This window comes from Populus alba, chromosome 12 (genome assembly GCF_005239225.2).
Source record: "Populus alba chromosome 12, ASM523922v2, whole genome shotgun sequence".
In the NCBI taxonomy this organism is placed as follows: domain Eukaryota; kingdom Viridiplantae; phylum Streptophyta; class Magnoliopsida; order Malpighiales; family Salicaceae; genus Populus; species Populus alba.
Window position 1 is genome coordinate 12,758,595 of NC_133295.1, and position 27,507 is coordinate 12,786,101.

General features: G+C 35.4%; 4 protein-coding genes across 7 annotated transcripts; 3 read left to right on the plus strand and 1 right to left on the minus strand.

The window, feature by feature from the left end:
- The first annotated feature begins 723 nt into the window (after positions 1-723).
- On the plus strand, positions 724-2,149 carry LOC118044905 (inositol polyphosphate multikinase alpha). Of its 2 annotated transcripts, none has more exons than XM_035053391.2 (2): positions 724-876; positions 1,097-2,149. In XM_035053391.2, the coding sequence occupies exon 2, from the start codon at positions 1,117-1,119 to the stop codon at positions 2,053-2,055; it is 939 nt and encodes a 312-aa protein (XP_034909282.1). In that variant the 5' UTR covers positions 724-876; positions 1,097-1,116; the 3' UTR covers positions 2,056-2,149. The 2 variants fall into 2 exon arrangements, with proteins under 2 accessions (XP_034909282.1, XP_034909283.1); XM_035053392.2 differs by lacking the exon at positions 724-876 and adding an exon at positions 879-997.
- A 606-nt stretch (positions 2,150-2,755) lies between these two features.
- On the minus strand, positions 2,756-11,926 carry LOC118044904 (respiratory burst oxidase homolog protein C). 3 transcript variants are annotated; one of them, XM_035053390.2, is made up of 13 exons: positions 11,126-11,926; positions 10,852-11,011; positions 10,707-10,755; positions 10,468-10,581; positions 9,928-10,350; positions 9,469-9,852; positions 9,292-9,387; positions 9,089-9,204; positions 8,882-8,984; positions 8,601-8,671; positions 6,498-7,054; positions 4,294-6,091; positions 2,756-3,547 (listed from the first exon to the last, which is right to left on the minus strand). In XM_035053390.2, the coding sequence occupies exons 1-12, from the start codon at positions 11,670-11,672 to the stop codon at positions 5,982-5,984; spliced, it is 2,730 nt and encodes a 909-aa protein (XP_034909281.1). In that variant the 5' UTR covers positions 11,673-11,926; the 3' UTR covers positions 2,756-3,547; positions 4,294-5,981. The 3 variants fall into 3 exon arrangements, with proteins under 3 accessions (XP_034909281.1, XP_073269001.1, XP_073269000.1); XM_073412900.1 differs by having other exon boundaries at positions 4,211-6,091; XM_073412899.1 differs by having other exon boundaries at positions 4,193-6,091.
- Positions 2,986-3,767, plus strand: LOC118044906 (germin-like protein subfamily 3 member 4). The gene has a single exon (XM_035053393.2). The coding sequence runs from the start codon at positions 2,986-2,988 to the stop codon at positions 3,652-3,654; it is 669 nt and encodes a 222-aa protein (XP_034909284.1). The 3' UTR covers positions 3,655-3,767.
- Positions 11,927-20,045: 8,119 nt separating the features above from the next.
- LOC118044831 (uncharacterized) lies at positions 20,046-27,153 on the plus strand. Its single transcript, XM_035053319.2, has 12 exons — positions 20,046-21,594; positions 21,864-21,998; positions 22,120-22,264; positions 22,925-23,200; positions 23,408-23,669; positions 24,371-24,537; positions 24,629-24,739; positions 25,141-25,192; positions 25,280-25,386; positions 25,469-25,597; positions 25,750-25,839; positions 26,102-27,153. Exons 1-12 carry the CDS (start codon positions 20,186-20,188, stop codon positions 26,621-26,623), a joined length of 3,405 nt encoding a protein of 1,134 aa, XP_034909210.1. The 5' UTR covers positions 20,046-20,185; the 3' UTR covers positions 26,624-27,153.
- Positions 27,154-27,507: the final 354 nt, after the last annotated feature.

Sequence of the window (27,507 nt, forward strand, 5' to 3'; positions counted from 1 at the left end):
TAAAATAAAATTTTAATATATTTTCAAGTAAAAAATATTTTTAAAAAATACACTAAACACATTTATTAAAACTTAGATAATCTAGCAAATTGGTTTATAAGCTAGATGACTCGATCACGTTGGCTTTAATATATTTTTTAATTTTTTTTTTTAAATAATATTTTTTATTTTAGGAATAATCATGGTTTTCCATGTGATTAGAGATTTACACCAATTTAGTAATTAGAATTGATCTGACATTTTTAATTAGTATAATTGTTTGTCTAATTTTAAGGGATTAGTCAAACAATTAAGAAATTTTTTTTTTCTTAGATTTTTTTAGTGTAAACTTTGAGCCAGTTATTTTTTAAAATATATTAAATTAAGATGAAAGGAATTGTGTTTTTTTAAAATTAAAAATTTTCTTGTTTAAAATTAATTTTTTATATTTTAAAATTATTTTAATATATAATGATGTTAAAAATAATTTTATACAAAAATATTATTTTAATATATTTTTAATAAAAAAATCACTTTAAAAACGACTATTATTATTTTTTTAAAGAGAAAAAGAAACCCTCGTCTTGACAATACTTTTACCAAAAAAAGTCCAAATGGAGAAGGTTTACTAAATTCTCTTTTCACCATCCATTCTTCAATCCGTTGACCTTGACTACAAGAATATTTAATCCACCGTGCTTTTGTATACCTTTCTGATACACATGCACGTACCTGATTTTTTGCAACACGAGCTGCCCAGATCCCGATTCCATCCAGCTACAGTGCTCTTTTTCCCCTTTCAACGGGACCCACCCACAACTAGATAGAACAGAGGAACTCACCCTCGCCACTCACCACCTTCAGCATTTCAGCCACGGCTCTGTCTTATCTTCAAAGGTAATAATAATTAACTCTCAATTTCCAATTACTTCTTGAGTTCCATCTTTTAGGGCCTTATAGAGTTCGATCTTGCTAATTCTGACTCTGAATTTATGTTTTTTTAACTTGGGATCTTAAGGTCGGTGCTATGATTTCTTGTACACAAGTTTGTTGTCTGCAAGATGCTTGATAATATGATAGAAATTTCATGCTCTGTATTTTGCTTGATTTTTGACAGAATTAAGTGCTCATATAATAATGCTTAAGGTCCCAGATCACCAGGTTGCGGGTCACAAAGGTGCTCATGGCCAGCCTGGTCCCCTCATTGATGATTCAGGGCGTTTCTACAAGCCTCTTCAGGGTGATGACCGGGGCGCGATAGAGGCTGCGTTTTATACCTCCTTCTCGTCGAACACGAGGGTTCCGGATCACATTCGAAGATTCTTTCCTGTTTTTCACGGGACTCAGCTCTTAGAGGCATCTGATGGGTCTGGCCAGCGGCCGCACCTTGTATTGGAGGATGTTGTCTCTGGTCGTTCGCATCCCTCGGTTATGGATGTTAAGATTGGTTCTAGAACTTGGTACCCTGAAGCTTCTGAGGATTATATCCAGCGATGCTTTGAGAAAGATAGGAAAAGTAGTAGTTTGTGTTTGGGGTTTAGGATTTCTGGGTTGCAGTTATATGGAAGTGAAGAGTCTGGGTTGTGGAAGCCGGAGAGAAAGCTTGTTCAGAATCTTAGCGCGGATGAGGTTAGAGTGGTGTTGAAGAAGTTTGTTTCTTCCAATTCGCCAATTGATCCAAATTTGAACCCTGATTGTTCTTTTGCGTCAAGCGTTTATGGTGGTTCTTCTGGGATTTTGGCTCAATTATTGGAGCTAAAGTCATGGTTTGAGGATCAAACCATCTACCATTTGAATTCTTGTTCCGTTCTCATGGTGTATGAAAAAAAGAAAGTGCTAAAAGGAGGGAGTTCAGATGCTGAAGTTAAACTTATTGACTTCGCTCATGTCACAGAAGGCAACGGCATCATTGATCATAATTTCGTGGGTGGGCTCTGCTCTTTGATAAAGTTCATCTCAGAGATTCTTACCAGTCCCGATGAGTGCACAACTAAAGTATGTTTGCAGAACTCTGACAACAACAACGAGGAGATTCTTACCAGTTCCAATGATTGCACAACCAAAGTTTGTTTGTAGGACAAGAACAACAATTGAATCCATTGAAGGAATGTAGTATTTCCAATGTTATAATGGTCAGGCTAATTGACGTTTATGAAACTGTTTTTATGAATTTGCACAACTTATGGAAGAATATTCTTCCCTGCCACCATTCTACTTTTGGCCTGGGAAAGAAAATCAACGACTGTAGACCCTATTGAATTTTTTATGCATCCACTATCCGATCTTCTCACTTTGTTACTTTGGTAGTTCGATTCTTCTGGCTGGTCAAAGATTTTCTCTAGTTCTTGCTGTGTAGGACAGGATATCCATTCCATTATTGCTGTACATGTTATAACGTAGTTCTAGGTGATGGGAAGAAAGATTATTTGCTTGAAAAGAAAGGAGAGGGCATGGAAGGAGATGGCCCATGGTGTCTAGTGAATTGGCGCGTTTGAGTTGGAGAGGCCCATGGCTATGTTGAACAGCGTGCATATTTATATAGGAAAAGAACGGAGGAGTGTTTAAACTAGCATTTTAGCTCCTGGTAATTGACAGTGCATCTTTTTGGAATTAAACTAGCGAAAATTGCCAGCTTATTTAATCACAATTTTCTGTCAAAATCCCAAGGTCATGGGTTGCATTCAGTAGAGCTACTTTGCTTTCCTGCAATGGCAAGAAAGGTTGCTTACACAGGAAATTCAAATAAATACGTGGTTATTTGTTACTGACTCAGAGATTAAACAGAAGGAACAGTGGGGAACCATCTTGGTTTGTATATTAAGATTTCAGGAAATCCAGCTGACTTCAGCTCATCTTTCTTCTAAGCAATGCCCTTCTTACAGGATAATCCATTTGAAATCCAGAAGTGAACTCCAAGCCTAGAAAAAATGACTTGTATTTCTTGCAACCTCTAAAAACTGCGTATAAAACAAAGAAAAACATTCACTAAGTCCACAAAAAGAAACCATGATGAAATTCACACTTTTCTTCTGCATTTTCCTGTGCCCTTGCATCACCATCTGCTTGGCAGATAGCGATAATCTTCAGGATACTTGCCCAACAGCTACTACAGGCAAGCAAACTGTCTTCATCAATGGCTTCCCTTGCAAGAACCCAAACAGCATCGTTGCTTCAGATTTCAAGTCATCAAAACTGAGCAATCCTGGTGACACAGACAATTTCTTCCGTTCATCACTTACCCTTGACATGGCTGCGGATTTCCCAGGTCTCAACACTCTCGGCCTCTCAATAGCCAGGACTGACCTTGAAGTTGATGGTTTGAACATGCCTCATTCCCATCCAAGAGCATCCGAGATATTCTTCGTTAGCACAGGTGAGGTGTTTGCTGGCTTTTTCGACACTCAAAGCAAACTGTTCTCAAAAACTCTCAAGCCAGGAGAAGTTTTTTTGGTTCCTCAAGGTCTGCTCCACTTTTTCATCAATACTGGCGATGAGGCTGCAGTTATTTTCTCTGTACTTAATAGCCAGAACCCAGGGGTGGTAAAGATTGCCGACGCACCGTTTGAGCCTGATGATGAGGAAATGGTAGATAAACTAGTAAGGAAAATAAAGTCTGCTGCTGCCTTGGAGGTCAAAGCATCTGGCATTCAGAATGTGACTCCGACTGACTTTTAACATATTCACAGTCAGTAATCAGAACGTTGTAAGTCATTACATGACATGTGAGCTAAGTATATACCTATTTCTGTGTGTTTTCTATAGTTAAAAGCACACTATTTGCTCAAGAATATTAGCTATGCAGCCGAAAATAATATGACTAGAAATCAAAGAACAAAGGAAGACAAAATTTAACGAATCTAAAACAAGAGCAATAAATCTATCCAAATATTAAAAAATATACTAAATTTTCAAAATTTAGTATACTATTTCTTGAACTTGAACCTATCCATCTGGTTCATAAACATTTACAATAAATCCGCATCCAAATATTCAAGATTGCCTACATCACTTTGCTGAATTTGTTATACAGATCTATAACCAAAATCTTGTTTGGAATTCATGCTGAGAAATACTATATAAGTAAAAAGAAAAAAAGCTGTATACCGCTGTATACCTTTTACTTTGATGTTAAAAATATCAAAATATCCCGGAACTAAATTTTATACACGAAAAAATCACTGAAAAAAAGATCAACTCAGTAATCAATTGCAACCTTTTGGTCTATTGTTACCCGTGTCTGGAAGTTTTTGAAGTTACTGAAGATGATGATATATTCAAGATCATACAAAGCATAGTGATCAACTCCGGACCGACCTATAAGGTCACCAGCTCTGGAAGCCACCCATAATCAAGAGATATAGCTTGAAGCAGCAATGGAGGATGACAGAGGTCGATCTACTGCAGATACTTTCAATAATATTAAGAAGATGGAGCTCGGGGCATTGACAATTGTAACCTCTGGAATTGAACTATCACAAGTTCAAGAGCTGCAGCAGATGACTGAGAAATAGATTCTTTTGATTGCTTTGTATTTTAGTTTTCAAAGATAATTGAAAATCATTTCTCATACCTTTTCTCTGCAAGATATATTCAAAACACAATTGAGAATTACCACTCAAAAAACAATCTCTGCAAAATCATTCCAGCTCACCAATGCAATAGACCAAAGCTTGACTTCAAGCAAGTTAATGAAGCCCAACTTCAAGAGGCTCAAAAGGAAACATAAATGAAAAATAAGGCTCTATTCTTACTGTGGGAGAGCATGGTTTCTAACACCCTTCCATTATAAAACATACTACTAGATGCCGGGACCCGTCTACTCTATTTTTCTCATTAAATTTTCTAACACCCTTTAATTTTTAATTCAAAACAACACCATTTTGAAAAAAAAAAAAAAAAAAAACAATTGACCCTATCAACTCTTTAACCCGTGAATTGACCTGCTTAACATGAGTCAGGTTGAGTTTGATAACTATGGAGGCTAAAAATAAGAAGTAACTTCAGGTTCTCCTATACGCTCAGGCTCCATTTCGCCAATATCCTACAATAGACTGCGTGTATTTTATGGCTTCTTAATTAAATTTTCGTTCTATGATCCAAGTTGTCAGAACTCATGAACGTATTTCTTTGTGTGCTGGTATAGAACATACATACTCTCTCAGTTTCATCTCCTCTCGAAAGTTAATACGAATTTGTATAATGTAGTACTAATTATTATCCCTTGATTGTTTTGGGAGATGACAGGAGCCTCACTCCCAAATCTTTGCTGGTGTATACAGAAGCCAGGTATGGCATTGGACATGTGTATTTGATTATGCTTTAAAATATCCAGGACGTTGATGGGAAAGTTCAATTCTGGATGAGAGAGCAAGAAAATATCATAGATAATAAACCTGGTTTGACTTATTTATCCGGGGGATTAACTTGGATTAATAAAAATAATATTATTATATCTTTTTTTATATATATAAAAAAAAAAAAAGTTAGATTGAGTTTTGATATGGTCAAGGTTGATCAACAATCAACTAAATTAAACCGGATCAATTTCAAGTTAAAGTTTTTTTATACCTAGTTTGAGTTAAGCGCTCAGTTGACCGAGTTTTAAATTAACTTGGTATCTTACCTACTTGATCAATCTTATCAAAATAGGTTCACTCTTCTATCCACACAAAAAAAGAAGCTCACATTTATTCCCCTCGTGTATAGAGATAGGTTAGTAATGAGCATGGCATTTGGTCATGCTCACGCAACTTTCATATATTTCCCATTAACTTTCATGGTGGGTGCTCCTCCTTCAACCAAAGCACTATCTGTATATATCGATATTCTATTCATGATTCTAGAGCAGACTTGATAAAGAAAGCATTATGACAAACACTGTGGTCAAATTGCAGGGGGGCCAAAATCTTCGGACGTGATGGATAGTGCGATCAGAGTACTGGATCGAGCTCGAGAGGACTAGTCTGGGGTGTTTCTGCTCTTGTTTGTCCATCGAAGCTTAGTTAGAAGTTTTCTTTGTGAAAATCAAACTTGGTACTGGTCTTGTGAGAGAAATCCAAGGCTAGTTGGCGCAGCTCTTTTGTCAATGCTGGTGCCCCGCAATAAAACACTCCTGCAATTGTCAATACACACAGATATCTCAATTTTAATTTCCAGAAGAGATGAATTAATAATGCATGGTATGGATCCTGTAAGAAGGATTTGATGTGTTATCCTCAGCAAAAACAATAATCTGCCCATATCTTTCTTTTCTGGTATCAGTATCTCTCAACTTTCTAACCTGGACCCAGTAACAAGCACTTGCTTTCACGTTAATATACCTTTTTCATCTTCTTTTTGAGGAAGTGACAGTGTAAAGAAAGATTACTTTTCAAGCACAGAGAAGATTTTTCCTCTTAAGAGCGAACGACTTAAACATGCAAAAACTCTGAGCTAGTTCAAGGAATATGGAAGGTGTAGTGCTAGATCTTGGCAAAAACAACACACAATAAACTATAGGATGGGAGAGGTGCTCTTACCAACTCGAGAATCAGGGTGGTTAAGCGCGGTGCGCTTGTAGACATTACGCCAATTAGGCTTGGCGAAGTGAGACTTGACTCGTGTGCCAGAGACGATGTCCACACCATTCTTGGCATGATTTATGGATTGAAGCATGGCAATTAGAGCAGACCTTGCGTCACCCTCTTCATAAACACTGGTACAATAGTTGTGAAGCTCTATAACATGGTTATGGTCTAGTTCAGCCACTTCATTCATCACCCCTTTAAACCAGTCGAAGGACCCTTGCTCTCTTGTCACCCAATAGAAGTATGCTCGCCTTGTCTTAAAGTTTTCTTTTCTTTTTTGTGTATTAGGACTTGGGATTTTAGTTGATTGGCTATTGCCTATTCCACCAGCACCATTTTCTACTGCATTTTCTTCCTCCTCCATCGCCCTAATGTTACTCACTATGTCCTTCACAATGCTGATCATTGGGGTTGCTCCAATTCCTAGACCAACAAGCAATACCACCTCATATTTCTTGTAGTCCTGTGCTGGTGCTCCATATGGACCGTCAATCAAGACTCTTGGCAAACTGTTCATCGGATAAAAAAACAATACATCACTATGCACAACCTAAAGGAGAAACATTTTTTTAAAAGCAGATATCATTTTTGCTAGAGAATAGCCACACGATAAAGTAAAATTTGCAGTCCGTGCTTGCACATCCACATCTTGTGGGTGGACATTATCACATGTGCTTTTTCAATGATGTGACAAGCTGTCCTTGATGACAAGATTCATCTCATCTGTAATTATCTACTCAGCGTATAATAATAATGTTTAATCACTTGGATTTTGGACGCGCAGAATCTTTGAAAACACAGTTGGCTGTTCGTGGCTGGGCTAATTAAGTGCATGGACAAGTAATTTTCAGACTTGAATTTGTTGAATAACCTAGTAAACTTGCTCTCTCTTTTGTCAATGATATTGCTGATATATATTATCTTGTATTCTGGTGTGGTAAAGATAAATGATGCAAGAGATAACTCTGAAATGGACAGCATCCCATACTTTCAATCCGAAGCAGGATTGGAGGTACAAATAATAGAAAAGCTAAAGGAAAACATATTCCAAGTGAAACCAAACCATGATTGGTCTGGTGGTCCTCTCATTTACTTGGTTGTTTTCCTTCCACTGATGCCTTTTGCAAGTTATGCTACAAACAGTAGACTATAGCTGTACTCCATTGCTCTATATTTATGAAAGTAAGGTAGATCATCTAGCAGCCCTTGATAGTTGATAGAGTGCTTGGATGAGACCAAAGGCCATACCAGCAAGTAGCCAAGACACAGAGAAAGTGGAGGTACAAATAATAGAAAAGCTAAAGGAAAACATATTCCAAGTGAAACCAAACCATGATTGGTCTGGTGGTCCTCTCATTTACTTGGTTGTTTTCCTTCCACTGATGCCTTTTGCAAGTTATGCTACAAACAGTAGACTATAACTGTACTCCATTGCTCTATATTTATGAAAGTAAGGTAGATCATCTAGCAGCCCTTGATAGTTGATAGAGTGCTTGGATGAGACCAAAGGCCATACCAGCAAGTAGCCAAGACACAGAGAAAGTGGAGGTACAAATAATAGAAAAGCTAAAGGAAAACATATTCCAAGTGAAACCAAACCATGATTGGTCTGGTGGTCCTCTCATTTACTTGGTTGTTTTCCTTCCACTGATGCTTTTTGCAAGTTATGCTACAAACAGTAGACTGTAACTGTACTCCATTGCTCTATATTTATGAAAGTAAGGTAGATCATCTAGCAGCCCTTGATAGTTGATAGAGTGCTTGGATGCTAGTAGCCAAGACACAGAGAAAGTGATGCAAGCACTTGCTTTACTAAACAGCAATGAGGTTGTCGTATCCCACCACCTAATATTCGCTCTGGGATGAGATGTTTGACCTAATGTAATGCTTATCAAGTATATATGCATACCAAGATCGCCCAGCCCTCTACAGGGATTCCTTTCTTTGAAATGGTTATAATATTATCATTCATGAACCTGCGTTAATATTTTTCTTTTCCCAGTATTTATACGTGAGTAGAAAATATTATTTCTTCGGTTAAAAATTAAAGCTTACTTTGGGTTGTGTCCTTGGAAGCAATCAGCTCTGAGAAGTCCACTCTTCCCATCAGGAGGTGGCTGACATATCTGACAAAATTAAGAAATGCATCAGGCAATTAGCCACAATTAGCGGCACTGAAAGTTCAGTGGAAACATATGGTTTAAAAAAAGTCAGCGAGAAGATTAATTTGCGTCTACTTTTTTGCAGTATCTTTTAGAATCTTGGAATGAACAGGATACTATGTAGTATAGCTTTGTTATCTAAAAGAACGACGATGCACTCGTCAGAAAACAAACCTCTGAGAACACTGTTCGAAGCTGCCTTGTCCAATCACCGAGAGTTCTAATGTGAACACTGAGGTACTCATCTCCAGGGGCTGAAGTAATAGAAAATGGGTGCCTGTAGACATGTGATTTCCCATAAGTAAAGCAATGACAGCAACATTCTTTGAAGTGTTTACAAATGGACAGCATATGGAGTGGCAATGTTTTGAAGTCACCAACCATTCAAATGGAGAGACAGCAGCACAGTTGACAAACATGTATTGCCCACTCTTGTATCTAAATCCTTGAGGCTTTGACATGTGCAGTGCCAAGACATTTCCAGGGTAAACTGCCACCTTCAGAACCACCAGAAGAACATTAGCACAGCTTCTAAGATTCTTTTAGAAATACAAGTTTGCGTTGAAATGGTTAAAATCAATTACTTTTTGTATGGTAACAGCCTTGATGCTAGATCTCAGTGCTCTAATCAATCTTTCACTGCCGTAAAGTATCACAGGAACTGCCAAGTACATCCAGGTCTGCCAATGGAGTTGGAGGTTTAAGGGCGGGCTAATTTCAGTGTAGTGAAAAAGAATGTATGATAACTGAGAGGTACATACCGTCTTCTTATACCATTTATGAGTCAGGTAGAGGTAATAACCATGGACGACGAGAAGGGTGTAGACGATGACGAAGAGATGGTGAGAATACCAAAATGCATTAAAGCCAGTGAGTTTCTTGAGCCCTGTTGGCAAATTGAGCTTATTACGTCTGAACCAAGGGGTGGCTAGGGTGAAGGCTATGGCCATCAACACAACCATTACGATCCCGGTTACTCCTTCCTTTGACTTAACAAAATGCCAGTAACTTGAAGGTTGATCCCCGAAAAATTGCTGCATAAGCTCCCACTTTTCTTCACTTGCTTGAAGAAGACGAGGGAAGTCGCAGGCTAAATGTGAAATCCCATGGATACCAACTCCCACTGCAATCCCCACTGCTATCACCTATACATGAACACCACCATTAACTTTTTTTTGCTTCCAATGTAGTAGACATTAAGTGTAGATGCTAGATAGTACCTTGTGGAAATTGAGATTGTCGTCAAAAGGAACCACAACGCCTAGTTTGGTCTTGTTCCTGAGCCAGGTGAGGGTGTTCCGGCAGACAGGTAGTAAAATTAGAGCCATATTCAGTTTGAGTGTCTCTGCTGCTCCCTTGGCCATGCATACACAATAGCCCATTACCTCATATGCCTCTCTTCGTCGATATTGTATATACTTGTATGTAAATAAGCCAGCCATGACAGCAATCCATAGAGCCATTACCCAAACTCTCTGCCAGTTGTCTAAAAAGAAATATTTTGTGCTTCTACACCATCTGTGTAATGGGTTGCTATCCAAAGTAGGCTTAAGCTTCTGGCTTAGCATATGGCTCAGGTTTCGGCTTTCTCCTCTTACAGACTGGTTTGATCCTTGCAATAGAAGCATTTCCAGGTTCTCTATCTGTTTTTTTTTTTTTTTTTTTTGGAACAAGAATTATGCATAATTAATGACAGTATCAACAGACTGCATAGCAGACCCTCAACACATTAATAATGATTTCAATTTGTGGCTTATTACCAAGATGTATCCATGATTTTCTGGATCCAATTCTTCCATGATCAATGCTGCATATTCCTCAGCTTGCTTCTGGATATTTGACAGTTTATTTGCAGAAGCACTGAGGGTGATGATCTGTATATATAAATTTCCAAATTATCTTAGTCCAAATCTTTTTCTGACATAAAGCACATGCTTTGATTCAAGACAAGAGGGTAAAACCAAAGAATGGTTTTGTTAAGGCATTCAAAAGATGGTACCTCTCTGACTTCCTCTTCTGTGATTCTACCATCAGCATCTTTATCCACCCTGCATTTAACATCACTTGGCATAAGTTTATGCTTGAAAATCAACACAAGGTGAAGGACTTTTCATTAAAATGAAAGACAATTTCTGATCATTTACATGTCAAAGAAAGTTTGGAGCCTGGAGTCAAAACTTTGATTGGAAATCTGATCCCAGAATTCCCTCAGCTCAGCTTTACTGATCGAGTCACAGTGCATATTCCGTTTCCTAGCAAGTGCATCGAACAACTCTCCTGCAAAGTCTTTTGACTCCTTCATTCCTGCCATTGCACAAATTTACACAGATTCTTCAAAACTCGAGACTAACTACAGGAAATTACATGTGGTCCAAACATTAACATATATACAAGGGAGGTGGATTCACATAGAATTACCTATACATTCACAGAATCGTGCTCGAGGAAGCAAGCCATCAGTAGAAGCAGTAATTCCATCGAATCTCTTCTCCACAGCAGCCCATCCTGCCCCACCATCAGTCTTGCTGATAAACTTGAGTCCTTTTAAAGCATGAGCCGCTGCAGATTTACTCCTGTCGAGGCGACCAGGAGGAGGCCTCTTCGAGAATGAAGCCAACCGCTTTATTTCATGAGAAACCTGTCTAATTCTTGCTGAAGCAGTTCTCACAACATTGGAAGCAGATCTTTTCTCTAGACCTTTGGCAAGTAATGCCATCTCAGGATCTTCCTCAGCACCGTTCGCAGCTTTAACACTGTGTACAGCCACAGAATCATTTCGGACATCAAGGGTGATCTCCACGTATTGTTCATCTTTGGATGTGGTCGTGCCTGGTGTGCTAAACCTTGCACTCTTTCTTCCTGGTCTTTTATTAAGAGGTCCACTCAATGGACCACTGTAAGCTAACCTTTCGCACCCTGACATCTCTGAATCAGAGTGATGATCTTCTCTGCCCATAACTTGCATCTTAGAGACAGATTTAAACAAGTTAAATTGTTTCAAGCTCTCTTGATGTATTCAGTTCTAGACTCACCAGAATTCTAACACTCCGAAGGATGTCTAGAGTATGTGACAGTTTTACAGAAGCAACAAAAACAAAAACCAACTGCTTTAAAGCTGAATTCTGGCGGATTGCTGTAAAGAAAGAACGTGGAGACACAGAGAAGGATTTTTTTCCCACCCTCTCTGAGTGTTGGGTCTGTTAACTTCTGTCCTAATTAAAGCGAGCCATTACCCGTTATATAAATATCACTTGTAGAGGTTGTATGTCACTATTGACAGAAAGACAGGTATATGAATATACAAAAAATCCTATTATGTCAGGTAATGACGTTTAGATAACATAATCATTGTTCTTGGGAAAGAAACTTCACAATAATCGCATTGAAAATAAATGAACTTGATGAAACTGGCGAACGAGTTATATATTAAAATTTTTAGAGAAAAAAATATATCTTCACTTGCTAAAATGATATTACAACATTTTATATAAAAAAAATTAAAAACCCTAATGATACTGAATAAAAAATATAAACTAGAAAAAATATTTTTTTTTCAAATAGAAAAAAAATTGGAGTAAGAACAAAAAAAGAAATATATATATATTTTTTAAAACAAGCTATTATATCAGTTTTTCTAGGTTAAAAAGAACTCGTCTAATCCTACAAACAAGATTTTAAATAACAAAAAATGATGCAAACAAAAACAATACATCATTTTCTAGACCTTATTTTTTAAAGAGGGAACCTCCTCATTGCTTCCTACTCAATCACGTTCTATTCTGCAACCATTTTTAGCCATAATTGTTCTACAACATGTAGCAAAGCAAAATAACCACTAAAAATCATTGGACTTTAATACCAACTCACATAAATGTGAGCAAAGAATAACAAAGTTTACTACATTTCAAGACCCTCAAAAAGATCAAAGACACTAAAAATATAGGGAGACAACCAAAATATTCATTTTTTATTTATTATATATGTATTTTTCAAAAGGCTATTACAGCCATTTATATAGAAAAAACTAGAAAACTCTAATAATACCGGATAAAAAAATATTCTCTTCAAATAGAAAAAAAAAAACTAAAAAAGCATTATAATAAGGAATAGAAAAACAAAAACAAAAAAAGTGTATATTTTCTAAAAACAAAAAGCTATTGCATCAAACTTCTCAGGCTGAAAGGAACTTGCCCTCAAGTTCTGTATTCAATTAAAAACTATCATCTATCAAGAACATCATTTTGTACATGGGCCACCCCATTAAAGGTCCCTACCATCTTTGTATGAGTCACCTTATTACGAGTTTCTAACACGATATATTTGTCTAGACCATTTCATTATGAGTCTCACCACTAGAATTTCAAATGATAATAATTGACGCAAAAAGAAACAACACACTAGTTCCTAGAAGTTTATTTTCCTAAGAGGGAACCTCCACACCCCCTCCTATACAACTAAATTATGTTATGCAACACACTTGAGGGTCCAACTCAGTGGTCAACTGCAAGGCTTGCCTTGCGACTGTCCCGAGTTCAATCCTCTCTAGCACCAGCCTGCTACCCTCGCGGTGCCTTACTTGCCTACCAGGCTTGCAGGATATTCAGTAAGGCGGAGGATTAATCGTGGTGCGCGTAAACTAGCCCAGACATCCTAGGTTACCAAAAAAATAAAATTATGTTATGCAACATCTTTTAGCCATGATTGTTATGCAGCACATGGCAAAACAAAATAACCATCAAGGATCGTTAGGTTTTAATATTAATTGTCATAAACAAGAGTGAAGGATAAGGAATTTATCACTTGTCAAAACCCTCGAATACAAAAAAAAAAAAAAAAAACACTATAAATATCAGGAGACAATTAAAATATTCAATTATTTATTTATTTATTTATGTTTTCACTTGCCAAAATTTTATTAAAACCCTTTATATAAAATAAAACTAGAAAACTCTAATATTATTGAATAGAAAAAAAAAACTAGAAAACAATATTCTCTCCAAATAGAAAAGTACTAAAAAAGTATCATAATAAAGAAAAGAAAAAAAAAGAAAGATATTTATTTTCTTAAAAAAACTCATTATTAAAAAAAAAAAAGTCTGATTGTGAAATTACTATGTCCTAAGATACAATTTATTATTCATTATAATAGTATAATTAATACTTTATCCCCTGGCCATTAAATCTTTTAACTTGGCGTTAAGGTTAAGGGTAAAATGATTTTTTTTATCATGATATAAATGTTTTTGTTTAATGAATAGGGGGGTTATGTTTGTAATTTTATTTTTAAGTTCACATTAAATTACTCATTTAACCATTAAACAAAATAATTCAGTGCTTACCACTCAAGGGCATTTTTATATTTTTATCTTTTATAGAATAATATAATTACTTTGATACCTTAAAGGACAAAACCAATTAAACTTTAATCCAATATTTTTTTTTTGTTATTTTACTTTGTTTTCATTGTAAACTTTAAAATACTCATGAATACTGTTGGAAATTACATTTATTGAATATAACTTTTAAAAAAACCATGTTGGCACATGCGACTCACACAGCAGCATATGGATGGCCTCTACGCTAATAATGGGCAGAGCATAATATGTTTTGATTGTTATTTTTTTTTTTTGTGATTTCATCCTTTTTTTTCCTATTCAAATTTAATTCATATTATTTTTATTGTTAATTTTTTTACCTTAACATGTTTTTATTTAGAATCATTTCTTAAATTAGGTTTGATTTATAATTTGACCCTCCTTTATTTTTTTTTTCCCAATCAAATCTAATCTTTATTATTTTGATTACTAATTTTTTTGTTTGGACGAGTTTTTAAAATTGACTTATAATTAATTTTTTAATAAAAAGATAATGTGACGTGGGTGTGATCCTCTTCGGAGGGCGATGGACAACTCACCTTCTCATTTTTTCAACAAAAATATCAGAGCGTAAATTCTTGCATCATTAGCCTGATGAAAAACGTGGCTGTCATGTAGCAATAAAGTCACATGCACAATCCTCAAACCCCTTGGACTCCAACACGATACATCTCACCTGTCTTGCTTCTTGCAAGAGTACCACCCGACAAATAATTCATGTATGGTAAGGAAAATTATAGGTTCTAAATAGAAATAAATTCTAGAAACAAGAAGAAACTGGGGTTTTAAGCAGCCCTAAACCCAGCCTATATTTAATTTAACTATATATCAGTGCTATTAAACATGAGCCGGGTGTGTTAAAAAAAAACTGGAATGATTTTAAAAAAATAAATTAAAATGAAGTTATTTTTATTGACTCGGATTAACACGGTCGGGTTACCGACTTGGTTTTATAACTTTGCTGTATATATTCCTGATCGGTGGCTTCTGCAAATTTACATGTGCTAAGAACCGAGTTAAAAACATTCCACTGGATGCACAAGCAGAGGAATGGCCACCACTTCCTAACCGCGTGTGTGAGTGATGTAGATGGTCAAAAATTGTGTCTTTAACGTGGTTAAACCATATATATTGGACTTGTTTATTTTTATATTTTAAAAATATTTTTAAAAAATTTATTTTTTTTATTTTTATATTAATTTTAAATTAATATATTTTTAGTGTTTTCAAATCATTTTAATATATTGATATTAAAAATAATTTTTTAAAAAATAAAAAATATTATTAATATATATTTTAACATAAAAAATTATTTAAAAAACAACTAGAAACTTACTATAAAACACGCACGCATAATAAGACTATTATTTTCTTCATGTGGCTTTGACAACAAAGTTGATAGAGACCATTTTCCTTCATAAATATTTCTTCAAGGCCACATATCTTCTTCTTCTTCTTTTTTTTTTTTTTTTTGAATTTGAGGAAACCTCATCCTTCCGGAAAGCACACTTTATGGAGCCAAGATGAGTGAGTAAAATCCTGGCTGCTCTAGGTTCTTACAAGAGATATACGTCCTGATTCAAACTCAAGATCTGTTATACAGATCTCAAACCCTTTACCATTACGTGTGACCTTTAAAGACTTCGAGGCCACATATCGCTATCATTTCCCCTTGGGAAGGACCATCTCATTGTCCGCATTGATTCCAGAGGGCCACCTGATTACTTCACATAGATTGGTCGGAAAATACGGTGATTGTTCTTATCAGTCAAACTTGGTTGGCGTCATCAAGCTGGATCACTAAACTAGAAATGAACCTGCAAAAAAGCCTTGCCCTAATGGAAGATTGCCATTCTAGATGTTGATGGAGAGTAGCAAAACGCGTTATCGCCAGATTTGATTATAAGCTGAGCTCTCTGGATCTTGTGGAATGATATTGAGGGTGTCTACGAGAGAATGGCAGACTTGTTATTTTGAAACGTGCAAGTTGATTTTTATATATCCTACTTATTAATCATGCACTGTTCCAAGAGTTTCATTTCAAATCTTTTTAGGTATTAACTTAGCTAAACTCAGGTAAAATAGCAGTAGATCGGCTCGTGACCAAGTTAATACAAACAAACTTAGATGGTATATGATATCATGTGAACTTTAATGATTTCTTTTAAAAGAATAGAAACAATATTATTTTTGATAAAATAATTAATTTGGATTAACACGATAATTCAATAATAACATCCTAAACCGTGTCAAATGACAATCAAGTTTAACGAAGTTGATTTTTATAACATCCCATTTACAACTCCCCCGTGCATGTAATTGACTAAATTAATCCAATAACATACAATAATTAACACAAATACTTGTACACGTGCAAAATGGTATAAATGGCCAAGTTCTTTCCCATTTCTTGAACAATGTTGTTCGGTCTCACAATAATAAAGATTAGCTTTGGAGTTAGAAATCTTAGGAATATTTGACCTAATTAGCAAATTGATATGCTTCCTACCTTGTCATTTACAGTTCAACTCCAAGATCTGACCATGAAAGCCTATTAATTTTTCCTATGATTTCTTTTTAAAAAATAATAAAAAAGAGCGTTTATGGACGCGAGATTTGCCTTTGTCAGCAAATACATTCAAGCTAAAAACCGTGGCATGAACATTTGAATAGCTCTGGTAGTAGGTGAAGACCCTCGACCGTCCATGGCACATTACAGCAAGAAATTAAAAAAGATCCTAGCAAGGGGAAACATGCATACAAAATTGAGTTTGACGAACGCAAACGCGGCTTGATTATTGGGTTGACAAAGTGGGCAATGCCGTGCTTTTTCTAAAAAACATATTTTATTTATTAATTATCGATTCAGTGATAAGAATTTAAAGTTAAAAAATTTGCTTCATTTCTTGTAGTTTTTACAAGTTCAAGCTCAATGGTTATTAATATGATAGTCGTTGGAGACTTACATTATTATTAACTTCAGAGCATGTAGAATTAATCGAGAGACACACAAACTAGTTCGGACTTCAATATTAATAATAATAAAAAAAAATCTTTATACTTTTGATGTATATATGCCTGTATCAAGAAAATAATAATAGAAAATTATTCGTACCTAACCCTTCATGATGCATATTTAGATCATGGTTAAATATTAATTTGTGCCCTGAGGAATCACTATATTGCATGCATGTCCTAAATAATTGCTTGCATAGTTTAAGCAAGCATTTATGAGGTAGCATGTGGCTTATATGCCGATGCTAGAGTGTAGCGAGGGGAGCGAATTAAGCAGAACGACGAAACTGTTTTTTTGGGATTTGATTTTTTATTTTAATTAGTTGCCAGGATAATTAATATGTTAGCGTGCCGGTACAATAAAGTGGTATTATTAAAAAAATATTAATTTTTCTTGAATAACTAAACTTTCTTGGACAGTTTAGAATATACTATAAATATAATAGAAAATAAAAACTATTTATTTTTATAAATATAGACACATTATTAAATCATGATAAATTTTCTCTTTCTACTATTATAATAATTATTGTCATTGCTCCATATTCAAAATTTTCTGCTCATTTCCTTATGTCTCTCTCTCTCTCTCTCTCTCTCTCTCTCTCTCTCTCTCTCTCTCTCTCTCTCACACACACACACACACATATATATATATATATATAGTGTTGGTATTGCGGTAGCTGTTGTGGTTGTTTTTAAAAAAGTTGTTTTTATAAAAAGTACTTTTAGTTGAGGTTGGTTGAAAAAATAGGTGTTTGGTTAAAACTGTGGTTGAAATTGAGGTTGAAGAAAAAAGTAGTTATCTATAATGCTTTTGAAATTGAGGTTATAAAATAATTTTTAAAAAAATATATTAATATTGATTTTTAAATTTAAATATTGTAAAATTAATTACTCCTATTACATCATGAAAAAAATAATACTTTATATTTTTTATTATTCCATTAAACTATTTATAATTCCATTACGTACAAAATTCATCCGATAAGAACTACAGTTTTCATAATTTTTTGAGCGTGTAATTAAATTAGATAAAATATTATCTACGTGCGAGTGAATTTAATTCACTCTATACTATTTTTTTTTTTAAAAAAATATTGTTCACATCGCGAATGAATTTAATTCTTTAAACTAGTTTTTTTTTTTACAATTCAAATGAATTGCACTGTTCACACAGTGCAGGTGAATTGCACTGTTCACGTGAACAGTGCTCACGCTATGAACAGTGCAGTAAATTGCTGTGAATTTTTATCAGCTACAGTGTAAATAAAGTAGGTTTTTGTAGCTTTTTCTTTTCCGGCAAACGCACACGTGGGTCCCATGCACAGTAAATCTTTTTTTTGGTTACCAAACGGCTGTAGACTGCGTTTTAAATAAAACGCAGCCGCAGCCGCGTAGACAAACACTCTCATAAACAAAATCTTTCCCTCACGATATTTTTTTCAACAGTGCCACACCACATTTTCTTTCCCTCCGATCAAAACAAATTCATGAGCAAATGCCAGATGTCTGAAGACTGCATTATACAGCACCATTAAAATGAAGCCCATCTCAACCCAAACGTTGATATTACTTAGCGGTGATTGATTTTGTATTTTAAAAAAAAAATTATTTTTTAATTTTAAATTAATATTTTTCAAATTATTTTGATATGCTGAGGTCAAAAATAAATTTTTTTAAAATATTTTTTTAATGTATTTCGAGTGAAAAACACTTTAAAAAAGCAACCACAACCACATTTCCTAAACACGTTCATTTGAGTAGAGTTGGGGTAATGTTTTTTTTTAAGTATATTTTGCTAAGAAATTTATTAAAATAATATATAAATTTTTATACTTTTAAAAAATTATTTAATATCAATATATTAAAGAAATTAAAAAAAATATAAAAAAATTATTTTTAAATAAAAACATAATTCAATTTTTTAAAAAATATAATCTCAATCGCATTTCCAAACTAATTGTATGCCCAAAAGCAAACAAAATCATTTCCTTTAGTATTTGGTATTATAGCACATGATTTTCAAAATTATTTTTTAGTTAAAAATATATTAAAAGCAATATATTTTTTTTTTTTTAATATCTAAATATTAAAACTATTTAAAAATACTAAAAGAAAAAATTATTTTTTCAAATAAAAAATAATTAAAAAAAATAACAAACACTCTTCAACTTCACTCTCTCTAGGAGGAGCATAAGTAACGCAAATATCATGATGGTATCAGAATTTTCCTCGAAAAGAAAACAATTGAGACAAAAACAAGACGAGTAAACTCTATTAAAATTCAAGTCACACCTCTCATTTTGGCTACTTTTTCCACGATATAGCATCACTAAAGATTACCTATAATCTAATCAATTCATGATAAAAGACTATTTAGTAGATCTTCTAAATTTTCTTTACATTTTATTAATTTCCATATATTATTTATTTTTGAGTCTTATTTTTTTAATTTTATTTTTAGTAACGTAAACCTACATCTGAGTTCTGAAATTCTAAAAACATTATAATAAGTTAGCAATCAATACTTTTAATAAGACTACTACTTAATTTTTCACCGACGATATGAAATATACACTTTAATTATGATATTCCACTGTTTCAGTAGATTTATCAAGGCCTTGAGTGCAGGTTGAGCAGGTAGGTTGAATTTAATTAATTAAAGTTTTTTTTAATTTAAAATAATTTTATTTTAATAAAAATAAATGAGTATTTTTCACTAGCACAATCAAGATCATGTCCCCTAGTCGGTTTAACAAGTGGACTCACCAAGCTATGCTGACCTGCATGAAAAATGAGTATTCATCGGGACTGAACAGATTAAAGTAAGCCCAGATATATCAAAGCTGAAAGCCTGAAACAATACGCATCCCCACAAGCCCATTACCCGTACCGTCAAAAAACGACACGACCTTTAACAGCCAACGACATCCTCACACAACTGACACCGCTCACATTTCTAATTAGGAGGGAAAATTAAAAAACTCCGCCCAAACTCAAAATCCCCAGCTTCAAAATTCAAATTAGGGTTTCAGAGTCCTCAACTACTACACAGAGAGAGAAAAACAAAGCAAAATCCTTTACAACCATGAAGGATTCAATTCTTCCTTCTAATAAAAAAAGAACAATTGAAAGGAAAGAAAATGAGAATCTCTCATCAAAACCCCCAATTTTGCTAAAAAAACCCAAACGAATTGCCAAATCAGCCCTAATTCGCCTCCAAACTTTCAATTTTCCTTTGATTTCACCGGTCACGGGTTCACCTATCAGCTCAATCAGTCTAGTACCGTACCGGCTTTACACTATTGGTCGAACCGGTGATTTTCAGTTCAAAAATCGGTGTGTAAGTAAGCAACATTGTCAGATTTTATTTGATAGTTACAAACGGAAGATTTATATACATGATGGTGTTTTATTATCGAAAACTGTCGATAACAGTGGAAATGATTGTGTTGTTAGTGAATTCAGGAGAAGGTTAATTTGTTGTGATGATAATGAATTGGAAAGTGAGAGGATTAATGAGGGTTTGAGTTTTAGTGTCTCATTGAATGGGGTTTTTGTTAATGGGGTTAGGGTGAAAAAGGGGACGGTGAGGGAATTGTGTGCAGGGGATGAGGTTGTGCTTGTTTGTGGTAATGAGGGGAATTGTAGTTTAGGGGGTAGAATTGGGTTTTTGATTAAAGGGGTTGCTTTTAAGGAGGAGGTGGTTACGGGGCCGAATGAGGTTCGGGTGGAGAGAGACTGGTTGTTTGAGTCGATTGGACAATCACAAGGATTGGTGTCCAGTGGTAGTGGAAACAAAAGGGTTTTTGCTATCCGGGGAGATGAGATTATGGTTTCAGATTTTGATTTTCAGGGGCGGAAATGTGGGGGTGCTATTGAGAGATCCAGATTTCTGTTGAGTCAGTGTAGAGATGTGCTGCGTAGTGATGAACCAATATCTTATATTATGCAATGCAATTTATTAGATTTTGAAATGGACGTGCCTTCTGTTTGTATTGACAAATCAAACTACTCTCTTGATGTCGCTGTAAGTGATAGAAGTAAATTCCCTGTTCAAAGGGAAAAGGTGGTAAGTGGTGGTGTGCCTTTGGTCAGGGATGAAGTGCAACATCATAACTTGCAAATTAATCAGGATATCCATACTAATAGAGCAAAGAATGAGAGATACCATGTTTGTGCTGGAGGTGGCCATTTATATCAAAAAGACGTGTCTACAGTTAGTTTTGAGAGTTTTGTTGCGAAAAATGCTTGTAAGACTTCCTCATCGAATACCATGGGTAACGAGAGTGCACCTGGTGCCAACAGCTTTATCCAGATGAACACTTGGAAAAATTGTTGTCCGCCACCCGGGAAGAAGTTTTACCTGAATCGTCTCCAATTTATGGACCGTGGTTCATTCACCCATCCCAATGTTATTTCTTTGCCAGAACTTCTCTATCCTGTTGAAAGCATTTCAAGAATCTTTATTGCAACCTTTACAAGCGATATTTCATGGTAAAGTTTTACAATTTGTTTCTGTTTTTTTCCTTTGCTTCATGTTCATGTATATCCGGTTGAAAATCTTGAGACCAGCAATCCATTATTTTGTTGTGAGCTTAACCATGTAACAGATTTTACAACTTCACTGGCTATTCCCCGTTAACCATTGCTGAAGCAGTGACTGGATTCCTTTATAGTTTTCCATTTGATATTGGTGTAATTTTCTGTTTGATTGGTACATTTGATTATGTTTGTCATCAAGTCTAACAAGTATGTTTTCACAGGTTTCTATCACACTGTGAGATTCCATGCCATCTGCCAGTGACAATTGCATGTCATAACACCGAGAGATGTTGGAGTTCCAGCCCTGATAATAGAACCTCTGTGCCTTACTTGGATTTTCCAAACTTAGTTGTTGTGTAAGTAGTTGTTTCACCTTACCATTTCATTAAGGCTCTCTTTTAGTTGGTTACTCCATACATAAGCCTTTTGTGTGTTAATCTTTAATCTTTCTGCCTTCTGGTCCAATTTCTGTAATAGGTTTCCCCCATTCCCTGAGTCTATAGCATTTGGTCAAGACCGCAAGAGACAAGGGATTGCTTGCCATCATCCAAAATTGCTTGTTTTGCAAAGAGAAGATAGCATTCGTGTTATCATTACTTCTGCAAATTTAGTGTCAAATCAGGTTTTTACTCAATCTTATGTCATTTTCTATATGTTATAAGGTGTTCATAAATATGAAATGAAATGTTCTCTTTTATATGGAAGGAGACATGGATACTTACCATATAGGATGAGAAATTTAATCTTTAGAGTTGTCAGTTTAATGGTTGCAATTGAAATTTTTTGATTTCCTGGCTTCTTCTACAGCTTTCTAGAAAGTGCTGTTCTTTTTTTTTTTTGGGCCTGACTGGGGGACTAGAGGACATGCCAGCACTACCATCACATAACTTGCTTCAGAAGGTACCACGCTTTGGCATGAGTGTGGAAAAACCCCAGAAATCTGGCGGGTCATTCTTAATGATGGAATTTGGGTTTAGTTTTTGTGTCTCTGGTGCTAGTGACCTACTTCATTTGTTGTACAGACTAGGCAATTTAATATCATTTGGCATGTGTTATAATGCAATGAACTTGGCATTGTACCAGAAATTTTAATGTGATTGGATTTTTTTTTTTGTCATAATTTGAAGGAAAACCTTGCTAATGCTCGTTGATCTTTGCTAGTTTGGCACTGTTTCTTTTAATTTTTTTACTTAATTAATTATATTTTAATTAATCTGGCAACTTACAAACTGTTTGGAAATAATTACAACAATGTTATCCACCATTTCATGACTATTTACAGTGGAATAATGTGACCAACACAGTGTGGTGGCAAGATTTTCCAGCTAGAAGTGCACCTGATCCTTCACCTCTATTTATTCGAATTTCTGATGGAGATGCAAATAAAGATTCAAGATCTGATTTCGCTGCTCAGCTTGCTGGCTTCATGGCATCTCTTGTGATCAATGTACCTAGTCAGGCCTATTGGATTTCTGAGTTGACAAAATACAACTTTGAAGGGGCAAATGGACATCTAGTTGCTTCAGTACCAGGGATTCATTCTTGCAGATCTCCCAATGTGAGTATCTTTCTTTCCGATGCATGCATGAAATGTGTTAAATTTTCTTTTGAATTGAAGCAAATTTTTGATTATTATGTAGCTGTCCTATTGGCTGTCAGAATCACAATATTATCCATTAATACCTAAAGCTTGCTTTTTTTCCCCTGACAAGGAAAGGTGCTCTGTATGATGGACTCATATTTCACCATTTAACTCCTTTTACAGGCTTATCAGTTGCCATCAGGGTCATCTGGTGTGCAATTCCTTGGCTCAGTTGAAGCTTCTGTTGTTGGATTAAGCCACCTTTTTCACACTGCAGCTGACAGAAATGGCACGCAGCTGAAGCAACTGGCTGCTTTCCTAGGGAAATGTTGTGAAAATGTATATGGGATGTCAGAGATTGTTTTGAGAAGAAACCTCAATGTGCCTGCAGATGTGAATGCTGTGAGCATTCTGGTTCCTAACCCCGATCAATTTTATGAAGGAGGTGAAGCCCATTGCTTGATTTCATACCTTTATACTGCTTTCTTTTGTTCCCTGTTTTTTGTTGTTTCTCTAATAATATATTCTTGTGATGTTTTATAAAATATAGCTGTAAGATCTGTATGCTGTTTAAAATTTTTGCCAAAAAGTTTCACGTGTCAGGAGAAAACCTTGTGCTTCATTTTCACATACTGGGTAAATATATCTTTTGTAGGTCAATTAGTTGTTTTTTTTTTTGGTTCTACTGTATAGGTCGATCATTAAATAAAGCCTTAAGGAAACATGTTTCCTCCTCCCAATATGCATGGTTCTTGAGTTTAGCACGACCGTCTCTCTTGGCTGTGAGTTACTTGCCTGAATCTAGGGCTTCCTTGCATTATGGTGCTTTTCTGTTTATCCCATCCTGGAGTCTCTTGTGACATTTTCTCTGTCCAAATGTATTCAGGTATTTTGTTTCTAAATGTTTTGGATCCAGTATTGGCCTTCTCTCAACTTGGGTTGTTTTTCCATCCTTACTCTCATTGTGTCCATGCCTGTTGTAGTTTGTGGTTTGATTCTGTTAGCTTCCCAAATAATATGTGGAACTCCTTTTCTTGTCCTATGTATTTTGAGGATACAAGTAATTTTGATATCGGGTCATGTTATAGCCTGCCATTTTATGGTTGGGTAGTAGACTGAGTTATGCTGCTTCATTTCTTGCACTAGATTGTATTCAACTTGGTTTTCTCCCTAGAAATGTTGCAAAGTGGGTTTCTCCATTGTGGGATAGTGGATTCTTCAGATTCTCTGGATATGTTTATCCTAAAGAAGCCCTTGCTGCTGCTTTAGGAGGAAGCACCCGGAAAGTGCATCTGATACTATATGTGGCACAGGCATGTTATTTCTGTCATCGATTGTGCTAATGAATGTTGCATGTTTTGACTTTGGTGTGGTCTATATAAATGATATTGATGGCTTGTCCAGGGGCCTTGCTTTCCAAATATGATGAGTTTGATGCGAACTGAACATGTTCTTGCGTTTAGCTCTCTTGTTGCTTCAATTCAGAGGTGCACTGGCATTTGGCGATTGGGAGAGGTAATAGCGGCAGCTTTTAATTCTTAAGATGATAGAGCATTTGGTCCCCCACCTGTCTTTGATAAAGCTTTATCTGCTCTCCTATTCCTGATCATTTGTGCATATGCTTCACAACGTTTTTTTTCATGCCTGCATCCTCAGAACCATCTTCTGGGATGTCATTTTGTCAATGAGGTTTGGTGAAGAGCACTCTGCAAATTTGTAATGCAATATGCCACGTGCATTACTTTACTACATGTCTCTACATTTGACACTGAAGCATAATGAAGTGCATTGTAGTGGACATAAAACCCTTACAAGTATTATAGGATGTTGCAAACTTTAATTGTTAGCTTGGTTAGAATGTGCGTCTTGCATTATTACTTGTGATTTCTAATGATTTCCTCTTTAATTTCTACAAGGTTCTAGGTCAGTACAAATGGCCTGATTCTCAACAATCTGATTTCATTTATGGTGAGTGTCTTTCACACAATCCTTTTTCTTCACCAGTCTTTGAAGAACTGGTTTCCTCTCTTTTCTGATGCCCATCCTGTCCTCAAGGCTCGTCCTCTATTGGATCTGTCAATGCACAATTTCTGGCAGCGTTTTCAGCAGCTGCTGGAAAAAGATCACAGGAACTCTTTGATTCTGAAGAATCAGATCCAGAGGTAATATGAATGTTCTTCCACAACTATGGAAAAACTGAAGTAGTGTTATTTTTTATTCACTTGTTCATTGATTTCTCAACAGTGGGGCTGCTGGAGTGCTAGTCAAGAGTTGAGAAATCCATCAATCAAGATTATTTTTCCTACAATCGAGAGAGTGAAGAATGCATGCAATGGGATCTTGCCATCGAGGCGCATTCTTTGTTTTTCAGAGGTACAATGGCCTTTTGGATTGGCTTCTAATTATGTTGTCACATGTGGATACTCTATATGCTACACTGTCATTCCATTTGTAAGCAGTTCATCTGAGAAAGTTGCACTTATTTTATTTTCCCCTCCCTTTCCCCATCTTTTCTGCTACAACAGAAAACATGGCAACGGTTGAGAAGTGTGGGCATACTTCATGATGCAATTCCTCATCCATATGATAGAGTAGGCCAGCCAATGCATGTCAAGGTAAATTCCCCCCCGCCCTCTCTCCTCTCTCATAGGCTGAGAAATATACATAATTCATGATGCAGAATCTTGTTTTTCTTGATCATACTCTATTTTTTGGTGGCACCTTCATAATTCATTGATGTACACATCTCAAATTACTGCTTTCCTATTTATTTATTTATTTATTTTTTGCCTATTACTTCCTTGACCATTATTGTCCCTATTGTGTGGCTATTGATTGTTGTATGTTAAAAAACTGAAAGAAGCCAATTGTAAACAGGTTGCACGGAGACGCATTCAGTCTAAGACAAATGCATCTTCTTTTGGTTGGGTTTATTGTGGGTCACATAATTTTAGTGCTGCTGCCTGGGGCAGATTAATCTCCAATCCATTCGGTTTGAAATCAAAGGAAACTGGGAAAACCAACACTTATTCGAGTTCGAGGCTTCATGTTTCTAATTATGAACTTGGAATCATTTTCACCTTCCCTCCAACAGAGACAAATGGTATTACAAACAAAGATTGTACAAACTTGGATGATATTGTTTTGCCATTTGCTGTGCCAGCTCCCAAGTATGGACCGACAGATCGACCAGCAACAGCTAGAGCTATGAGCGAGGCGGTAGCTGAACTTGCTGGGCTAGAGAGAGAGAGACTCATAGCTGAAGAAATGATAGAAGAGATTCCTGATGAAGAGGAGGAGGCTGTCGAGGCAACTGATTATGCTGCAGTGGAGAAGGAAGAGGAGAAAGCTTATGCTGAGATGCTATGGAACCAGGTCGATTCATCTCAGAGCTTTTGATCTTCAATTCAAATGCAAAAAGATTTTCACCAGCAAGAGCGAATTTAGTAAATTTAAGTGATATGTGGTGACTTGAGATATTCATTCAGGTTCCCATTAAGTCATCCAAAACTGTTAATAGCAGAGAGAAAATAGAAACTTGCTGTATAGAAATTTTAGAAACAATGTAGAGAGTGGCTAATGGAGTTTATAGGTTAGTTTTAATCAGGGATTTGTCAGAATGATCAGAGGTGAGTCATTCCATATGCTTCCTTGTATTTGTTAATCATTTGTAATTTTTCTTCTAATAAAAAAGGTATTTTCCCAAGGGCAAAATTACATCTTGGTAAATATTGTTAGACATACGTGCTACTCTCTGCATTTCGCCGTCAAGCAAGAATCATTTTGGATTTGCCTCATCGAGTAAAATTCTCGTGAATTTTCCCATTCCTTGTTTTTTACCAGACTTTGAAACGTGGGTTTAGTTTTGAGCCGTGAGTTGGCTTGAAACTTAGCCATAGCCAGGTTAAAAACAAATATTTGAGATGGATTTGATTAAAACTTGGTTGACCTAGTAGATTAATTTTTTTTTTAATCAATTCTAATTAAAATTTGATTTGATTTTTTTTTTTAATTTTCCAAAATAATATTATTCTTTTAAATCTTTATAAAAAAATTATAACATATTATTTTATCAATCCAAGCTCAACCTGCTTACTGAAGTTTTATATCGTATCTTGGGTTTATTAATTTTGAACTTGCTCAACCTACTTACTCAAGTTTTGCATCGTATCTTAGGTTTAATAATTTTGGTTTTTTGTGATATTTCGTCCGAGAATGTTATCTAGCCCTATCAACTTTTGAAAGTTTGGTCCAAGAATGCTCCTAGCTCTCTCAAAAGGAGC